Raw genomic sequence first — 21,993 nt, forward strand, 5'->3', positions numbered from 1 at the left:
AGAGCTTTCACATACACATTATTCACAAATGTAAGAGAATGACACACGCGCGGTATATTACGACTTCTACCACTACATCTATGACACACAAGCGCATCACGGGTAAGAATTGCACTTTGCTATTTTTAAGAATATCACCGAGAATTACATGCTGTCTCTTTTAGCATCATTTCGAAACATTTATCTTCTACTCGAGAGTGCGTCTGGCACTTCCTCTTACCTAGCTCTATTATTTCCAACATTGAAGTTGCCTTTCGAAACTTCATCAAACAACAATTTCTTCTTGTAGATTTGAAGTCATTTTCCACTGAGCATTCTTCTCAATTCGATAGTCTTCCAAACTTTTTCCATCGTCTCGTTCTAGAAGCAGACTCTGTCTAACGAACCCAATCTGTCAAACCAAGCTGACACTTTTTCAAACAATTTCCAAACTAGCACTTCAACTGACGAATATACCTAAAATTGAAAACTACCACTTTATCTCACTTGACTAAAACGCACCCGATACTAGAACCTTACTCTACTCTACCAAACTATAGTTTCCACTGACCACTTTACTTTTACTGACTAATCCACTCAAAAATAAAACAAAAAATATGTAAGTCTAACACACAATTATCGCACTCACGCTTCTTGATTCAATTAACTAATTTTCCATTGAAAAATGATAACACAGCGCTTCTTAACACCACTAGATGCTCACAAGAACTAACATAATGTAAAACACCCCCTTTGAAGCTGTAGAATAGTATTGTAGAGACTGTAGCAGATGCATATGTATCGGCGGATACTTCAGCAAACACACAAAGCTTCTGTAAAACTGCAAGAACAACAAAAAACGGAGAAAATGTATCGGAAGCGGAAAACATCCATTTAAATTATTGGAGCTTGCATGAAAAATAAAGAATCCTGTCACGGAAATTGCAGCAGATGCTTAAGGATCAATCGGAACTGTCGAAAACTCCGCTGTACATAAAAAGTTCACTGTAAATTTTGTATATATTTAGTCATAAGATTATCTTACGAATGAATAGGTTTTCTCTGTAGGCAGCTTACTTTCGATCTTGAGAAATTCGTTCTTCGATTTAGTATGAAAAGTTGGTCAAAATTCCAATGGTTCGCCGAAAAGGTGAAGTAGGTCGTCATTGAAATTTGTACGCATAGTCAATGATTGTGGCGAATTCATCCCACAATTAAAAATTGATGAAAATCAGTTGGTTCAAAACACCGACCTGGCTGAAAAAGTATCAGTTTACTTAAAAACATGTTATTAAGAGTTATACGCAATCACGGTAGTCGTTACTTTTTCGCTGATATTCGACAGCGCTTTCCTCAAACATTCACTCAATGTTTTTTTTTGTGAGTTTCGACTTGCCGTCCAAGCTGTGAGCTGTGTGGCTAGAAGTTCGAATGGTAGATTTCCCGCTTCGGCCATGACCGATACTATCGGAAGTAAACCGGGCCATCTTGTTATGAGCCGGAGCGAAAATCTGCAGAGTTGCTGGTCCTCCTCGGCTCACTAGTCCTATCCCGTAGGTCAGCTTCGCTGTGGTAAAGCCAGAACAAACCTGCAGTAGAATAGATCGATTGCCACGGGGAAGCTTGACACCGATCATTTGCAGAATCCGAAGTCGACACACGCACGCTTCCTTCACCGCTTGACGGTGAGGTTTGAACGTTAGTGTTCGATTCATGGTAATACCCAGGATCTTCTGCCAATGGGGCTTCGGGAAGATTCTACCCCATTACCCCGAATGCCATTTCCCAGAATGCCACCACCCCGAATTCCATTACCCCCAATGTACCATTACCCCGAATTCCATCACCCCGAATGCTTTTTCCCCGAATTTACAATTATCTTCACATGATGATATTGATGACATTTCCCCAAGATATTGGAATTCGGGGTAATGTCATTCGGGGTGATGGATCATTCGGGGTTTTGGAATTCGGGGTAATGGCGTTCGGGTTAATGGCATTCGGGGTAATGGGATTCGGGGTAATGGGGTAGAATCTTCGGGAAGGCAGTCCAATCGATAATGTTTTCGTTTGCCGGCTCCCGGCGCGCATGCGGGCTACATTATGGCGCGGCCAGGGTAGACGCGTCACGCGAAGCGACGCGGAAATCCTTTGGAGTTTGACATTTCATTATTAATAATTGTTATTCCTTCCCAGGTAATTTTCGCGTCGCTTCGCGTGACGCGTTTACCCTGGCCGACACCATAGAATCGTAAAACGAGGAACAGCGTCACGGATAGCACTGATCCCTGTGGCAGTCCGTTCTCCAACTGGTGTTCGAGGGACAATCGTCCTCCAACAGCCACCTGGAAGCCACTTGTGCAGCATCCCGAGGAGAAAGAATAACTCGCAATAACTTATTCATACCATGTTTTGGTATTGTTCAGTTGTCAATACCTCATTTTGGTTTTATAATGATATTTGAAAAAAAATGTGTAAAATAATTAAAAATACTTCATTTTGGTATTCGATAGCTATTGAGGACTGCTGGAGGTATTGAACTGCTGTTGAAAGATTTCACTTTTATATGAAAATCCATCATGTATTATTTAGGTATTACAATACCTGATCTAGTTATCAGCTTGTTTTCTGTAGAATAAGCAGAAGGTATTATTTGAGATATTTTACCTCTCATGCAGGGCTCATTCATACCTCATTCAAGTTGTAAGAATTGGAAATTATATGGTATAGAATACCTCGATTTGGTATTCAGTAGTTATTTTCTTCTGCTTGCGATGTTGATCATCCGACCTCGTATTCGCCACGACTTATGTATACGTTATATGCTGTGTTGCCATGTCGTATCGTATGCTTTTGACAAGTCTAGGGAAGCTATCAAGCAGTGTTCGTCGATATTTAGCAGCGATCTCTCTAGCTCAGCAAAGTATAGCCACTTCGCCAGATTTTATTGAGGAGCTCAAGAAGGGTCATCTTCACAGACAACGGTAGGCGTTGAAGAAGAGGCTACCCTATCGAATCGGCACCTGTTGAGACACCTCGCACTTTGTCGAGAGCTCACTGAAGTTCGGCTAGGGTAATATTGATGTTATACACATCGCCGGTATTGGACGAAAAATTCATGGACTCTCGTTCAGCTGCCGATTTCGCCATCTGGAACGATGGAGGATAGTTTGAAGTCGCCGATCTCTCTTGTGTCAATTCTTCTCATAAAAGTGGTATGGTAAACCAGTAAATTTCACCAACCACCTTGTTTCTATCTCTGATTGATTTCAGCGGTCGCGGTCTATTCTACATATTGAAATTTTAATAGATCAAACATCAACCCTAAAATTAATCATTGGAAGTCTTTCTTAAGGAATTTTCAAAGCAACCGCGATGAAGATGACGAGGATATCAATGGATTACCAGTAGGAAAATTTGAAGGATTTCCTTATCCTGGAGAAGCCATTTGAGAAGTTTATGGACGAATCCATGAAAGAATCAATGAAGAATTCTCTAAAAGGATTTCTGGCGGAATCGCTGGAGAAGATTTCTGAACGAATATTTGAACGAATCTCAATAAAACTTACACAAGCTATTCCTGAAGAAATGCGTAGGAAACTCTGTTAGTCTCTCACAAACTATGAAGATTTATTTTCAAACTTAACATACAGACACCCCACAGTTATGGATCAACTAAGGATCATTTTTCAGAACAAAATATGATTAAAAAACATGGTGTCGTGGTACAAATTGAAATTACCTTCCTGACGCTACAAATATAGTTGTTTTTGAGAACACAGCTCAAAATTTTCGGTTATTTATCAAAAAGTGTCGATTTAAATAGAAATTTCAAACGATGTTCACCCTACAGATGTGGATCAGTGGGAGAGGAGGATCCCTAAGGGGCCGTTCAAATATTACGTAACGCAACAGGGGTAGGGAGGAGGTTTTACATAGTGTTATGGTCCATACAAAAATTTAAAATTTTCCATACAAAAGCTGTTACGTGGGGGTGGGAGGGGGTCTAAAATTGACAAATTTTGCGTTACGTAATATTTGAATGAACCCTAATATGAATCAAATCAACTTATATTATGGATCAAAACACTATAACAGCAATTTATCTGCGAGGTAAACAAATGGTGTGTTAGTGAAAGCATACGTTTTGGCGTTTCTTTCGGAATCGTCTTATCATTGATTCATAACTGTGGTATGGGTTTCAATGCCCGACAGATATGGATCGACGCTTCTGGGAATAAGGTTGACGGAAAAAATATACTTAAACATATTTTGATTGATTGTGGTGCTGTACAGATTTATGGTTCACGTAGGTAAACTGTGTTCTGCGAAATTGCAGCTGTATTTGATGAGATATTCCCGTTTTAATTCAACTCTGATCCATATCTGTGTGCTATCCATAACTGTGGGGTCACTGTACACAAAATCAACATCCAACAACCACTCAACCACTTCTCAAACTACTTGATGAACTCCTTGCAGCCGGCTTCGTTGATGGCCGCTCCCGGGGTTTCCTTGCGCAGCCGGTCGTACCAGCTGGCCACATTCGGGTACTTGCTCAGGTCAACCTTGACCCCTTCGTAGGAGGAAGACCGTCGCCAAGATGCTCAGATCGGCAGCTTATCACCGACCACGTGTTTCGAGTCCTTGAGGAACTTGTACAGAAACTCCACCGCGTCCAGCATCTTTTTCTCGTAGTCCAGAACGGAACCTGCTTAGCGAAGACCTGCGGGTAGTCGACGAAGCGCTGGTACCCTTGTCGAAGTACAGCCGCTGGTTCACGAGTCCTTCAGATAAAGTTTGTCGTCCTTGCCGTACTTTTCGACCGGATAGGCGATGATAGCGCGGAATTCCCACAGGGAGAAGCCATTGTCCACCAGTGTGGTTCAGCTTGAGGAACTCGGGCTTCATGTGTTCACCGGCCATCAGGTTGGTGAGCTTGAGGTTCAACTCCACGCCAACGGCAGCCGCGGTCATCTGGACGGCACGGCAAGGGGCAGATCCCGGCAGATAGTAGAAGTCCATGGTTTTTTGGTATTTACAACAGAAAAAATATCTTTCAGTAAAACTGCAAAGAATTCAAACAAATTAGGGGCAGGGATTTTCTCCAGCTTTTCTTCCAGCAATCATTCTAGCACTTCTACGGGCATTCCACAAAAACTTCTTCGTAGGATTCCTCCAATTATTTTTTCAACGGATACATTGAAACCATAGAGATCCATTTTCGTCAGACTTAGATGATACTGCTCCAGTTATTCCGAACGTTTGGGGTCTCTAGATCCTCTCCATTGGGTACAGTATTCGTGGTCTTCCACGAATTTATTCACAATTTTCACCATTTTTTTTCACTATTTTCACAATTCTTTTTTCCGACATCTGCACTAAGTGACTAGCCCACTGAAGTCTGCCGTATTTTACACGTTTAATATTTGATATTCGCACTTTTATACACTTCAGACAAGTCGTGATTCATGCGCTGCGCACCATTTCCTAGTTTACCACGGACTATTACCCGTAGCAGCTTACGCTCGAAAACACCGAAGGCTTTCCGGTCTGCCTCTTTCAACGTCCACGCTTCGTGCCCGTAGAGAGCCACCGGAAGAATCAGTGCTTTGTACAGGGCGAATTTTGTTTTCGTTTGCAAGTTTTTCACATATCACAAATGTTCCAAGGTAAACAAACTCTTCAACAACTTTAAACACATCCCTATCGAACACTACCTCAGCACCAACACCACTAAGCCTACCTCTGCCTCCATCTGCAACCATATACTTCGTTTTGGTAGAATTAATGGTCAGGCCTGTCCTCGATGTCTCCCTCTTCAGAGGCACGAAGGCCTCTTCCACTGACCTACAATCGATTCCAATTAGGTCTATATCGTCCGCATAGCCAAGGAGCATGTGCGACCTTGTGATAATAGTGCCATTTCTCTGCACGCCAGATCTCCTAATAGCACCCTCGAGTGGAATGTTGAACAGCAAATTCGAAAATGCGTCTTCCTACTTCAATCCGTCTATCGTCACAAAAGAGGTTGACAACTCATCTGCAATTCGATCACGGTTTTCAAACCAGCCAGTTTCAGCCTTATGTGTTTCGCTGGAAAACCATATTCAGACATTATCTGCCACAGCTCATTTCTTTGAAATGAATCGTACGCTACCTTTAAATCAATAAACAGATGATGGATCTGAAAGTTATACTCCCAGAATTTATCTAAGATCATTCGCAAGGTAAACATCTGGTCCGTTGTCGAGCGGCCCTCATGAAAACCAGCCTGGTACTCGACGAAGGACTCCTTGAGCGATCTCAGTCTGTTAAACAGGATTCATGACAATATTTTGTACGCCGAATTCAACAGGAAAAAACCTCTGTGATTGACACACTTCACCACTCTGTGCCCTTTCTTGTAGATTGGGCGTATGGGGCCACTTTACCACTCGGTAGGCATTTCTTCGTCGTCCCATACCTTCCGAAGAACTCAATGGATCGACTGGTTAAGCTGCTTAAGAGGCTCGACCAGAATCTCGTCCTTCCCAGCAGCCTTGCAGTTCTTCAGCTCGCTGATGGCCTTTTCAATCTCTCCAATGTTCGGTGGGTCCACAGCTTGACCGTCTTCATCATTATTCACCATGCTTCTCGCTACATTTCAATTTTCTCCGCTCAACAGGTGCTAAAAGTACTCTTTCTACCTGGCAGCCACCACCGCCGTTTCATCGGTCAACAAATTCCCCTCTCGATCATTGCACATGGCTGCCACTAGTACGGTATTGTGCCGCACGCCATTAACCTTTGCATAAAATCTCCGCATATCATTCCGGATTATGCTATCTTGAGCTTCAGTACCCGAGGAGAAAAATTTGCAATAACTTATGCATACCATGTTTTTGTATCATACCATAATTAGGGGCCCTATTTTATAAGTCGAGTCGATCAAAAACGACTCGACTGGAGTCACTGTCGACCAAAAATTTCGCTCGACTTGACTCTGTCACTCGAGTTTATCGACTGTTGTCTCTCTATGTGACTGGATTAGTATGGGAGTCGACGGGTGACATCTGAAATATGCATGCTTGCTTTGATCGACAATGACTTCAGACGAGTCACGAGAATCCGCTCGAATTACAAAATAGACCCCTAGGTATTGTTCAGTTGTCAATATCTCATTTAAGTATTATAATGGTAATGTTCAAAACAATTAAAAATACTTCATTTTGGTATTCTATAGCTATTGAGGACTGCTGGAGGTATTGAACTTCTATTGAAAAAAATAACTTTTATATGAAAATCCATCAAGTATTATTTAGGTATTACAATACCTGATCTTATTATCAGCTTGGTATTTGTAGAATATGCAGAAGGTATTATTTGAGGTATTTTACCTGTTATGCAGGGCTCATTCATACCTCATTCAGGTTGTAAGTATAGGAAACTATCTGGTATGGAATACCTTAGTTTGGTATTCAGTAGTTATTTTCTTGGAGGTACGACTGTTATGTTGATGTTTGAGGTCATGGCTTTCAGTCTTAAATAAAACTCAAAAACGGATTTTTGCTTACATCCGACGTTTCGGACACATTTATTGTGCCTTTTTCAAGGATTAGCTGTGTTCCGTTTTATCGTTTGCCCACAGCATAGACAACATTTGTCCAACAGCATAAAACGAATTCCCCGTTCGGGTACTATACGGGAGTAGAAATCCGAAAACGATCCGGGTCGCAGTACTGAACAGGCAACTGCGTTTTCAGTTCTGCAATCCTGATACTGACATTGCTGTTTTCTTACACCAGTAATATAATAGTAGTTCACGCAACTAGTTGCAGAATGATGATTTTTACAGCACGAGTCGTACATTTATCCAACGAGGCTTGCCGAGTTGGATAATTAAGACGTGTGCTGTAAAAATCGAGTTCTGCAACAAGTTGCGTACAACATTTTTTGCAATTACGTAGAAGACCACTTGAGGGTACCAGAAACCATATCGGAATGCATTTAGCATTATTTTACAATTTCTGGAGAAAATGTTGTGATGATTTATTTACGATGATTTATTACGCATCTCAAAACAGTTGCTTAACGAGAAAGCGTTGCGTAATGAACCATTACAGCATTGGTTTCAGTTGCGTAATGACTATTCCCGCACTGCATACTTCAGTGCAGGAATGTAGGCCGTTTCATGACAGATGGGCGTGATGAAAAACAGCCTATTACGATGAGAAATTGCAAAAAAATCATTTGTATTTTTTATATTCAATTCTCAATTTCAGTGCTTCTAGGTGAAATTGAATATTGAAATGACACCAACAGTGGGTGAAACTGAATGTGTGCGTGTGTTGCACCCACCCTCTCTCTCGTCGCATTCGCTCTCATAGTCAAATTGGCTTTGTGCTAGCGGAGTTTTTTTTTGCTGTTTGTTTTCGCGCTAATCGTGAATCATTCGGCTGAATTTTTACGACACTAAATATGATAGAAAAAAATCATCCTTTTGATCATTGGAGAAATAAAGGAATGCTAGTGTGACATAAAGATTGATATTATCTCCACGGATCTCCTCAAATGTTTTATAGTTGTGATGAGTTCATCCAGATGCAATACATGAATAGTCGTGAAACGAATGAAAACTAATCTACCTATCGAAATATCAAATCGTCAACTTAACCCTTCCATTACCAACCCCCCTGAACGAGTGTTGGAAAAACACGTTTTGGGCTGTAACTTTTTTGTTTTTTGATATTTTTATACCAAATTTTGACACAAGAAGCGCATATCCTTCTAGTTTGAGGGCTTGCACAGAATGTTAGGATTGGTCACCTGGTTCCGGAGTTATTCCGGAATTAAAATGGGTGTTTCAAAATGGCCACTTTCGAAAAAGTGAATTTGCAATATGAAATCAGCTGATTTTTTACAATGATCAGCTCTATAACGATGAGGACGGATGTCTACAAGGCCATCATGGTCACTGCGTGCCACGGATCACAATTTCCGGATGTTCCGGGGAACCGGTTCCGGGGCCATTTTTGGAAGCAAGTAAATACTATCATGCGACACATCAAACTTCATGATTTTTCTAATAAGTGCATTTTATGACTAAGCTGCACAGTTCAGAACCCATTTGGCCACTTTGGAACCGGTATCCGGGTTTCAGAGGAACCGGTTCCGGGGTCAATTATTAAAAATCAGCGAACATCGTCATGCGACACATCAAACTTCATGATTTTTCAAATGATTGCATTCTATGACTAAGCTGCACAGTTCAGAACCCATTTGGCCACTTTGGAACCGGTATCCGGGTTTCCAAGGAACCGGTACCGGGGTCAATTATTAAAAATCAGTAAACATTGTCATGCGACACCTCAAACTTCGTGATATTGAAAGTCATTACATTCTATGGGTAAGCTGCAACGCCTGGGACCTATTTGGCCACTTTGGAACCGATTTCCAGGATTCCGAGAATCCAGTTCGTGGTCAATCTTCAAAGGTGACTAAATACTACAATGCGACACATCAAACTTCATGATTTTTCAAATTTCACATACCGTGGCTGGATTGAATAGCGTAGAACTCATATGGTCATTTTGGAACCGTTATCTGGGTTTCTGGGGAATCGTTTGCGGTATCAAAATATGAGTTTATACTGTCATACGATACACCAAACATTAAAATTTTTAAAGATAGTATATTTCATGAATAAGTTGCAATGTCTGGGACCTATGTAGCCACTTTGGAACCGATATCCGGGTTTCCGAGGAACCGTCTCGAAGGTGAGTAAACATTGTCTGGTGACTTAATGGATGTCTTATATATTTTTTTGATCTTCCTTAACTCACTCTTGAGAATTTGAAACGCAGGTTCCATAGGAAAGTTTCTGTTTCAAGTATCATATACACGGAAAAAAATCCGTTGCCGGATTCATGAACAAAAAGTCATGATTTCATAAAATTTTATGTTTCATGATATCATGACTAAAAGTCATGAAATCGTGACTACTATGCAAGAATTCGTATGCTCAGGGCGTTACACAAATCTAACTGTCACTTTCTTCATCTTAGTTAACGTGTCTCATGGCGATCGGTGATCTTTTCTTGTGAAATTATAAAAAAAAGTTTTGTTTTTGAAAAAGTTTCAATTCTTCGGAACCTTGTCATCATATCGATGACATTCTTGGTGAAATTCTCGTGAGTTCCCACATTGTTTCACGACACAATCAATGTACTTACTTAATCCTGACTTTGCAGAACCGGGCAATGTTTGATTTTGAGCGAAGATTTTGCTTGACAATCTCGTTGGCGATTTTAACTGTTCAAAAGTGATGCATTCCCCACGTCCTATAACAGAACAGGTCACAAAAAGCCTTCAGCAGCCGGATGTTCCAGTTCCACTTTCCACATCCGTTGTTAAGGAGTGTTCCATGACTCATGCAATCCACCAGCCCAGGGACCATTTACCAATTCAATTGATGCTCGAAACAACATTTTGCGTACAAACCTAGCCACCGAATGTTCGCGTTCCTGCTAAAGATGTCACACTCGTTAGGTTGAAATTTGCGGAAAGTTTTCATGGTTTATTACGAAACTATCGGCACAAAAACAGTAACAATTTCAGTCTTTATTTTATTTGTTTACCAATGGCAAATATAAACTGAGATCTTAATTGACGTATAATGTTTCGTTTTCATGAACTGAGTTCATGATTCAGGGATCCTGCTTCATGATTTCATGACTCAATTTGTCACTTTTCATTGGAATCATAAATGACAGGCATCTGAAAACATGAAAAGTGCTTATGTTTTCATGACCTGTGTTCATGATATCAGATCCTGCTTCATGATTTCATGACCGAAATTGCCACTTTTCGTATCAAAAATAGAAATCATAAATGACAGATGACTAAATCCATGAATAGTTCTTTTGTTCCAGCATACATGGTTCATGATTTGAGGATTTTAATTGCCATTTTCTTCGCTAAAAATTGAAAACGTAACGTACAGCCGGCGTTACGGTAAAATGCTTCATGATTTCATGACTTTTGGTCATGGTGTATTTTCATAACTTGAAAACACACTTTCCTCCCGAAATCATGACTCTTTCTCCTGTTTTAGAGTGCCGCATTTTTACCCGTGTAGCTGTTTTTTTTAACATCAACACGGTAATGCTTCCAGTGCACGATTTGCCCATTGAAGGAAGCAACACACTACACAATAGACTAGCATGCAACGCCTGACGAAAAATTTTCCGGACTAAAGCAGGAATCAAAGGGGTCAGCGAAGGGGTGTGGACCCCTTGACTCGATGCGGCTAAATGCTTGGTAACACTAACCGCACGGCCACGAAGCCCACAAATTGTTTCACTTTAGTATACTGTAGCAATACTGCAAAATTTAAAACTTTTTAGTCGAAAACATGTAACACCCTCAATTGAATTAATTTTAGGAAATTAATCAGGAGAGTTCAGCTGATCATGACATTGTTCGGAATAACTACAGCCGACTCCCCACATCTCGATATCTCTCCCTATATCGATGATTCGGTCCCTTCATTTTGCAAACATTTTCACTCTGCATATCTCGATATCTACCCAAGTAACCATGCTGCTCAAGCTGCAATTTATGCATATAAACGGTGTATATAAAGCTAGCATTACTATATATGTGCAATTAAAGTTGATTTAAAGTGGGAAAGGGCCCCACAAATGTCGAATTAATGTTATAAGCTATAACTTCAATATGGCTCTAGTGGGGCCTTTTCCCACTTTAAATCAACTTTAATTGTACATATATAGTAATGCTAGCTTTATATACACAGTTTATATGCATAAATTGCAGCTTGAGCAGCATGGTTACTTGGGTACCTATCTTGATGTGAATTTCATTCCAGGTTTTCTGTCCATATACCGATATGCCCATTATCAAAGGTTACTAGATAGTGATCCAAAACAAATTTCAAATACGAAATGACGTCTGTTTGTTTATCATTTTCCTGGTAACGGAGTGATTTTCAATCGAGTGTTCATTTACACAAATGTTCTTTGTTTCGATCTCTCCCTATATCGATGGTCCCTTCGATATCGAGATGTGGAGAGTAGACTGTATCACAGTTTTACAAAGATGTCCTTGAAAAATTCCTCTAGAAATACTTATAGAGAAATCTTCTCTTGTGAAGCAATTTCTTTAGAAATTCTTTAGAGCACTAAAAGTGATAATTCAGAATTCTATAGAAATGTTTTCAGAAATTTCCATGATTTATTTAAGGTATGTTTAGAATTTCTGCAAAAAATCTGCAGTCAAATTTCATTAGATTGCAAGATGTCATATTTGAAAAACTATATAAAGAATCAGAGATTTTTTTTGTGATTCCTGAAAAGATTCCTGAAGCTATTCCCTGATGAATTTTTGAACCAATTTGTGTTGCAATTTCAAGAATTAGCTCAAGCTATTCATATGACGCAAAAATTGTTGGTATATAATTTTGTTTGATGTGTCGCTTGATAGCATTCTTCCCCCAGAATGTATCACATAACAGCGTGTACTCATCTTCAAAAATTAACAAAGATTTATTCGCTTCCTTGAAAATCAAATGGGTCAAGACAGTGCAGTTCAGCCATAAAATGCAATAATTTGCAGAATCATGAAGTTTGATGTATGGCAGTATTTACTTACCTTCGATGACTCATCTAAAAAATAATATTACTCCGGAACCGTTTCCACAGAATCCCAATATATTAATAATAACAATATGTCGCATGACATTGTTTACTGATTTTCAATGATTGACTCCGAAACCGGTTCCTCGGGAACCCGGATATCAGTTCCAAAGTAAACAAATGGATTCTGAACAGTGCAGTCGCCTTTGAAGATTGTCCCCGAACCGGTATCCCGAAAATCGGTTCCTATGTGGCCAAATAGATCCCAAGCGTTGCAGCTCACCAATAGAATGTAATAGCTTTCAAAATCGCGAAGTTTGATGTGTTGCATGACAATATTCACTGATTTTAAATAATTGACCCCGGAACCGGTTCCAAAGTGGCCAAATGGGTTCTGAACTGTGCAGATAAGTCATAGAATGCAATCATTTGAAAAATAGCGAAGTTTGATGTGTCACATGACAGTGTTCACTGATTTTTAATAATTGACTCCGGAACTTAAAAACTTAATAATTTTTAATAAATGGCCACTTTGGAACCGGTTCCTCGAAAACCCGGATACCGGTTCCAAAGTGGCCAAATGGGTTCTGAGCTGTACAACTCAGCCATAGAATGTAATCATTTGAAAAATCATGAAGTTTGATGTGTCGCATGACGATGTTCACTGATTTTTGATAATTGACCCCGGAACCGGTTCCTCGGAAACCCGGATACCGGTTCCAAAGTGGCCAAATGGGTTCTGGACTGTGCAGCTTAGTCATGGAATGCAATTATTTGAAAAATCATGAAATTTGATGTGTCGCATGATAGTATTTACTTGCTTCCAAAAATGGCCCCGGAACCGGTTCCCCGGAACATCTGGAAATTGTGATCCGTGGCACGCAGTGACCATGATGGCCTTGTAGACATCCGTCCTCATCGTTATAGAGCTGATCATTGTAAAAAATCAGCTGATTTCATATTGCAAATTCACTTTTTCGAAAGTGGCCATTTCGAAACACCCATTTTGATTCCGGAATAACTCCGGAACCAGGTGACCAATCCTAAAATTCTGTCCAAGCCCTCAAACTAGAAGGATATGCGCTTCTTGTGTCAAAATTTGGTATAAAAATATCAAAAAACAAAAAAGTTACAGCCCAAAACGTGTTTTTTCCAACACTCGTTTAGGGGGGTTGGTAATGGAAGGGTTAACAAACATACCAGCAAAACAGATAGAGGACGAAGAAAAATAATTTTTCGAAGAAGTCTCTACGTGCAACTCTGTATATACAGTCTCTGGTTTTATTTAGTAAAAAGATCTCATAGCGATATACGAATGCGAAAATGGCCTCGGGCTGAATTTCTCCTTAATAAAGAGTCAAACCATCTCAGTTAATAACTGTGGAAGTGCTCATAAAAACACTAAGCTGAGAAGCAGGCTTTGTCCTAGTGAGGACGTCATGCCAAGAAGAAGAAGAATTTCATAGCGAAAATGTGTGCTGGTGTTTCATATTAAATATAAAATTTTCAGCTATTTGAAAAGATGACATGAAACGAGCTCACCAATTGGCAATCCATCCTAGACTCAAATCTTACACAATCAAATAAAATTAGATAATCGTTACTTTACATCGATCTTCATTTTCCCATTGTACAAAAATAATAAAGCTTAAATTTAAATTGTAAGCTATAGAACATAAGTAATTTATTGCTTCACATTTACGCTGTAGGAGATTTGAAGTTCGGGAAAACTGTAAATTACTTTTATATAATGCCAGGTTACTTATTTGATGCTGTAAATGCTTGCAAAGTACGTTGTAATGAAAAAATTGATCTCAAAAGTGATTATGAATATTAACTGTGAAAACTTTGATAACTAGTTATAAGATACATATTATTGTAATCAGTATAACAATTTATCTTACCATGTGCATGAAATTGAACTAAGTTTAATTAAAAATGTATAGTATCTTCTTTCTCTTACAAAAATATCTCAAAATAGTCTTCCAATTATCTGTACTTTGTAACAAATAAACTTCTTCGCTTCTAGTTCGAACTCTACAATTCCGTATACTTCAAACGCACTTGAGTAGATCCTAGTAGTAGTCAATTAGCAAAAAACTTATTAGAACTCCACACATACACTATTATACCCATGTAGAAGTAATACGTACACCCAACTTTTTGCCAGTAGGAACAATCTCGTAGCATACAATATAACAGTTTCCTATCAAAAACAACCTTTTTTCATTATAATATTGCCATGTAATCTATTCGCTCGTTTTTCGCCGCTATTAAAACCAGCATATTTACTCTCATTTAGTGGAATCCGACATCATATTCGTTTTTACTAATCATGTGTCTTCTCTTTTCTTCCGTTCCATTTCCGTTTTCTCTTTCGTGACTCCAACAGTGGATGATGAGGACAGACGATACAAGAATTTCATGAATGCCATCAAACGAAAGCGATTACAACACCTAAAGGAGCAACTGCAGCAGCAGGAAATTGTCAGCAATCAGCAGTAGTAATTAGCAGTAGTTTAGAGTAGCAGATCCCCCGAAACCAATAGAATTCTGTCTTTCTTCTGTACCATAAAAAAGAAACATAAATTGGCAACCATGGATAAGTAGGCAGCGCAGAGCACCATCTTCTTAGATCGCGGCAGGCCACACAGGAGACTGACCCGAGTTCGAAACCATCTGAAACTGCTTGGATTTTTGTTTTTCAAAGCAGTCTGCCAACCCAAAGTCCATCCGATATCCACCCGTAGAAATATAAAAAACTGCTAGTTTTCTTGTTTTGTATTTTCTTCTTCTATGAAGAAAGTGACAGCAAATCATTTGTAAACTATCGAGTCACAAGTCACACTTCAACAACTACTGTTCAAACGCGCAAAATACAATCCACACGAAATGTTAAATTATACAGAAAGCAGAATCTATCTTCAAAATACAATTGTGATATAAAATTGTGCAAATAGGCGAAAGAAACTATTTACTTCTACAGAATAGTTGTTTCATATTATTTTTGTAGTTTATAAACAAAGTGACACAGTTTTTGAGAAATTGTGGTCACATTTCACTGTAGGATTAAGAAAACGTCTGAGATGATCGCGATTTAATCGCATTATTGACGTACATAGCGAAACATTTCCACATAAAGCAACCGTATAGAACCGATTTACGAAAAGTGTGACGAAATGCAACTATTTGAACCAATTAGTCACCGTCGAAAGATGAGCCCCAAATTATACAACTAATTATCTGTGATTTTGAGCTTTCGGAACAACACCGGAAAAATTCATTCAATTCAATTTTTTAGAAAATATGTGAATACGGTATCGACTATTGACCAATATCCAACTAAAAAATTTTGACTCATCTTTCTCAGTTGCAAACAACCTGACGTGTCATTAAGAAATTTAAAAAAATGTAAAAATCGATTACGATCACCCGCTGTGAAGGCACGGTGTCATCGTAGCAAGCATTGCCATAATTTGTAGAATTCAACAAAGAAAGTCTGTCACTCAACGCGATGGCCTACTGTGATTTTACATCGAACGCAAACAAACGAACAAAAACGCCCCAATCTTAGCCCAAACCCCCACTGACAGATCTCACCACTGAATGTGATCGTCACGCCTCAACGTAGGCAACCCACAGTGCACCGACACTCCGAAACCGAATACAGCCAACTTAGCAAATTTTGTTACTGCGTTTGGCCTCGACCACCACCGAACAATTCCAATGGCACTTGACTCTAGAGTCATTTTCTCAACTGAAAACTGCCCTTAACGTTGATTTCGGTATTATTGTGTTGTACAAAAAATACGAATCGTATAAGTATACTAACGTAACTGCTAAACTGCCCGCCAAACGAACACAAATACACACGCAACAACAACAACAAAATCTTCAAGAACCCAAACGTAAACTCGTGAAGTCTTGTTATTTCTTTTGTACTTAAAAAAAATCTATTGAAACAACAAACCCCTTGTAAATATGTAACAATTGTTAGTGATTATAATTTTTATAAAAAAAATGAGACAACACGATCATTATACTAAGTTCAGAACAACAGAATTAAGAAAATAAAAAAAAATAAACGAAAACAACGAAAAAAGTCTGCACAAAAAGTAACAAATTAGAAAAAGCAAAACCCAATCCCATGTTGATGCATGTGGCTCCTGAGGAAAAAGAAGAGGGCACACTTGTTGCTCTTAAGGTGAAGATGTGTATTTTTGTTAATCTTGAAAGACGGAAACACCCCCCACACAAACACAAGACACCCTAGAACCCTTCCCTCCACTATACTGTAGGTAGATATCTTTAATTTATCACTTTTAAGCGCTGTTAGTTGTTAGACGGAAGGAGAAAAGCTATTACACAAAAAGACGTACTGCTTTAAGAGAGGTTGTCTCCGCGAAAGGTTCTCTTTCAGAGAGTGCTGGAACATACAAAATACAAGAACTATGAGAAGAAACTGAGAAGAGAAGAGAATGGATGTGCAACACGCATACAAAAATAGATAGAAGAACCCCTAAAGGCAATGTGACGTTTTGTAGGGAAGAATCTTGTATCGTTTCAATGTAAAATATATCCACAAATAAAGAAACGAATATTGAAAACAGTACTGCAAAAGTATTTGAAGTGAAAATCAAAAGCTGCTGGTGTTTTTATTTTTTTATTATCCGAAAAAACTAATTTTAAAAATTTTGAATAAACAAATTACCACGGGGGATGGGGAGGAGGGTACTTGAAATTAAAAAAAAAATAATCACGAGGTTAATGAACAGCCCCAAACACAGTTTATACGGAGCCAAAATGACGACATTATCGAACTTTCACCGAACTTTACCTTGGGTACTTTTACGAAAACGTTCTGCATTTGGGCTATGATTTTGTAGGAAGGTTAACATATTCTGCCGTTGAAATTTTTCCATACATATGGTATAGGGCAATTTCAGCTGCAAAATTGTTTTTTTCTAACAAGTTAATAACAAGTTTTGTTCATGTGTAAATTTTTCATCTTTTCGAAACAATGATTTCCTTGATTATGGATGGCACTCCTAAAAATTCATACTCCAAATAATGTAAAGGAGAAAAATTCTGTTCTTCTCATACCGGCACTGAAGTCTATTCAGTTTTTGGAACACGAATTTTGGACACTGTGATACAAAATTAGGAATATTTCACGCATAAAAAAATGAATGTTTTTTAACTTGTTGAACTTCGGAGTGACCCATTTCGCATAAAGACGTTTCGCATGAAGCAGTTTCATATAAGAACAGGTAGCATTTTAAAGAAGCCTTATAATTTTATTTATGCCAAACGTTCATTATGCGAAACGTCCACACATAAAGTTATGCGAAACGTCCCACGTTGTGTTTATTCCATTTAAACACATTAAAATAGGTTTAAAAATAAACATTTGCTGCAGACTTCGTTCAGCTATTTGGATTAAAACAAACGTCGGAAAATTTCTTAACCAAGCAATTCTGCTCATGTCACGAACTTTGAAGTTTTTGACGAAAACCCATTTCTATTTGGATGCCTAATTGTCACACTTTTTGACTTTTTCGACCCCCCTCCCTTTGTCACGTTTTATATGAGTCCTTCGAAAATTTTGTAAGGCTTGTCACGCTTGGCTTGACCCCCCCCCCTTGGAGCGTGGCGTAATTTGTGCATAACCCCAAATGATCGTTTACCCAAACTTACAAGCGATAGAAAATAAACCCTTTTGAAGCTAAATAAAAAATAGGCCATGGTCACTTGTATGCAATTTCATCATTTTTAAATGCTACATTTTGAGCTTCTAAGCGCTTTTGTCCGATTATTGTTTCAAGCCCGTTTCCATCAGATGGCAGCACTTTGATATTGGCGCCAATCAAACGAGACATAGGTAAACACATTTTCAAACGACTTAAACGCAACACAACACTAGCTCTCTCAAGGGGCAACATGGTCAACATAAGGTAGGTGCCTATTTGTATATGCGCCGTTCGGTAAGTCAAGGATAAGACGCGATTCACACCACACACTCTGCCATTAATGGAACCAAAATAAAATCGATTACTGCTTGCGAAAAAAAAAGTGTGAATGAGATCATGGTACAACGCGAGAGTAACAATATAGTGCTGACAAGAAAAAGAACGGCCATAAATTGAAAGAAGTTCAATGCGACACAGAAGAGCAGCGCGAGCAATGAAACCGAACACGTCGCCGCCGGCCGTCATCGATAGCGGCAATTGGGTGTGTGAGCGCGCGTGAGAGCATACCGATGACGATTTACATAACTACAAATCGGTATTAAACCCCCTCCCCACTTCTTTACCTTTCGTGCTTTTACAGAGTACGGGATTGGACCACGATTCGGAGGCGGGTGTCCGATCATCTTCTATACGGGCATCAATGGCATTCAAGTCAAAACGTTTCACGTGCTTTGAATTACTCTAATTAGCAATCGAACATGGTGCTTTGGGAACTATTTTTGATAAAACTGCACTTCATCTGTTTGCGTAATATGATCTAAAAGAACGTTTCATGTACAATTAGAGCTTTTAGCCTTGGCTTTTCGATTCAAGTGAAGAAGCAAAGGGTGTCGCTAATCGTGCTCAGGATTTTCGAATTTGATGAATTTAGGCAGGAGATCTTGAGACTCAAGGAAAAAAAACTGTCGCGTTTTCCGGAATCCTTCATTTGATAATTTGGGTAAATATACCGGTACTCACCACCTTAGATTATAAATCGTTTTATGATGCAAATAGGCATAACCCGTATAGTTCCCATAAATTCTCTTTAAAATCGCGTAGAAATCAACGTAGATGGCAGGAAACTGGAATTAAAAACATGTGTAATACTGGAGCAGGTGATCCAGTATTCATTACTTCCAGCATGAGAATGAGCATTGATGACCTTCAATTCGTAGTTGCTATTCCTTGATGGACCGGAATAATCACAATTGCACAAGGAATCAACAGACCGAACTGTGAAATAGCTAATCATCTTCAGAGTCGAATTTCGAGAATTCCAAATAATAAAGTCAATAACGGCGACGCACAAAATTCTAGTTAAAAAAAGCTGGTAAAAACCTAGTTTTTCAACTTAGTTTTAAGTTGAAAAAAAAAGTCAAATGTTGATCTACAATATCAGATGACTAAGCACGCATACGAGAATTGAGAATGAAAAATAATGTTCTACATATTTGGACGCTACATAGCTGCACATGTCCATAAACATTAACTTTTGCTCCAAAACTCAACTAATGCATCATCACTGAAACTAGTGTAAATTTGGGTTTCAGCATATTTTTTTCTGCTCGATGACTCATTCTTAGCGGGATTTGGGGCAAGTATGCTACCTTAAGCAAATTTCTCTCTAACTTTGTCTCATGATGTTAGCTTCGCATCTTTTCATAGGCACTGTGCCATTTAAAAAGAAAATATCTTCAAAAAGTATTAGTTTTAGAGCTTTTCAAATATCATCCAAAATAACTTATTTTTCAACACTATGGGGCAAGACGACCACCGAATGAACATCGCATGTAATTCTACTTGTAATGATTTTTTTTTATTTCCTTATAATATTACTTACAATGCAGAGGCTATTTGATAATTTAGAAATATTTTAAGTTTACTGTCATACGAGGATGCTTTATAACAAGGTTCATCAAATGCAGAACTCTCTTCTTGTGAATTTGAATAATTGAAATGGTTATTTTTATCTCCATTTAATACGATATATTAATTACTCTTCTATTACGGCGGATATGTATACATTTAAACTACATCAGCACTGAATAACGGTAAAATCTTGATGTAGACAAGTAAAACAGTAGTAACCACGCCGAACAACGTGTTATCATTGAACATTTGAAGAAAAAATCACATTGGGAGCAAAAATTTCAGCTATTCCCCTACTATACTTTAGAAAACACTACTGGTACATCATTTTGATTTTGTTGATGATGTTCTCATTTTCATAAATTTCACTCCAAAAATTTTAGTTTTCCAAATAGGTGGCCCCAAAAAGTATAGATTTCAACCAAACTAAATACTTTTGTCGTTCAAATGCCGCAATAACTTACACATTTGAATAGTTTCACGATGAACAGTACGTTAGACAAATCTGTTAATAATTTACTTTCTACCGTGCTAATTAGAAACAATGAAATCTTATAAAAATCCACTGAAATTCGGCGGACAGGTTTTTATCTCAAACACCAAAATACTTAATTAAGGCTTGTTGAATCCATTGCCGTTTTCATAAATATCATAGCATGTCTAGTTTTGAGATATTGGCTTTTTAAAATGCAAAATTTTACTATTTCAACCAACTTGCATGCAAATTTGCCAATTTATTTGCTCAATGCGACAGAATTAAAACTTTATGTGTATAATAATCATTATCAACAAAGGTCATAATACTTCCAATTCTCAAAAGTTGTTTTTTGATGGTTTAGAAAAGTATTGTATTATGCCATATAAGAGAAACGAATAATTTTGTACGGAGACTGCAAACATGTTGAAAAAAATCGATTCAATCTAAATTTTATCGTGCAATTTAAATTAAACTATATCTAAAATGTAAATTATAGTTTTGTTTTGTTTCAAAAGTTTGATAAATAATACCTTAAATTTCATGTAAATTTCAATTAATCCAGTGTTTTTTACAACTTTGGCGACTAGTAGCTAAAAATTGTGACGTGCTGGAACATTTTTGAGAACGGCATCAGATCCAACAACCACTCATTTACCACATAATGTGATTCTTGAGACACGCAAAAATGTCATTTTTGTCGCTGTGTGTCATTAAAGGACAGCCTTTCCAGCAATTTTGCTAGAATTTTGTTCTACAAGAACCAAGAAAAAAATTACTATGCCCAAAATAGAGTCTCGAACCCTAAATAATACATTTTTAGGGTTTAAACTAATATTTTTTTAGAATGTGGAATTTATGCCATGATTTTTTGAATCTGGTTCCCTATGCGCAGGCCACGTTCATATGGTCATCAGGGAAAGGAAGGAATGTTAGTGTTGATATCGTTTTCACAATGACACACTTCACTCAATGGAAATAGAAGCATGAAACGAGCTCACCAATTCTCGATTACTTTTTCAAATCGATGTAAATTACTTTCATATGGTGTCTTCCAAAACTGTTTTAAACAGAAACCCTTTTTTATTTTTTTATTTTTGCTGTGTTCTTCTTCTTTTTTCTGGCGTTACGTCCCAACTGGGACAAAGCCTGCTTCTCAGATTAGTGTTCTTATGAGCACTTCCACAGTTATTAACTGAGAGCTTTCTTTGCCGAATGACCATTTTTGCATGTGTATATCGTGTGGCAGGTACGAAGATACTCTATGCCCTGGGAATCGAGAAATTTTCCTTTACGAAAAGAT

At 38.3% G+C, this 21,993-nt stretch overlaps 1 protein-coding gene and 1 pseudogene across 6 annotated transcripts in view; one reads left to right on the forward strand and one right to left on the reverse strand.

The window, feature by feature from the left end:
* LOC5568400 (A disintegrin and metalloproteinase with thrombospondin motifs 4) overlaps positions 1–17,256 on the forward strand; it is a 535,411-nt gene extending 518,155 nt beyond the window's left edge. For all 6 annotated transcript variants that reach the window (XM_021849517.1, XM_021849518.1, XM_021849515.1 and 3 more), the window contains one exon: positions 15,007–17,256. In XM_021849517.1, the coding sequence (XP_021705209.1) occupies positions 15,007–15,119 (113 nt within the window). In that variant the 3' untranslated portion in view covers positions 15,120–17,256. The remainder of the gene's footprint in view (positions 1–15,006) is intronic.
* LOC5568383 lies at positions 4,317–5,163 on the reverse strand (annotated as a pseudogene).
* Positions 17,257–21,993: the final 4,737 nt, after the last annotated feature.

Source organism: Aedes aegypti, chromosome 3 (assembly GCF_002204515.2).
Source record: "Aedes aegypti strain LVP_AGWG chromosome 3, AaegL5.0 Primary Assembly, whole genome shotgun sequence".
NCBI lineage: Eukaryota > Metazoa > Arthropoda > Insecta > Diptera > Culicidae > Aedes > Aedes aegypti.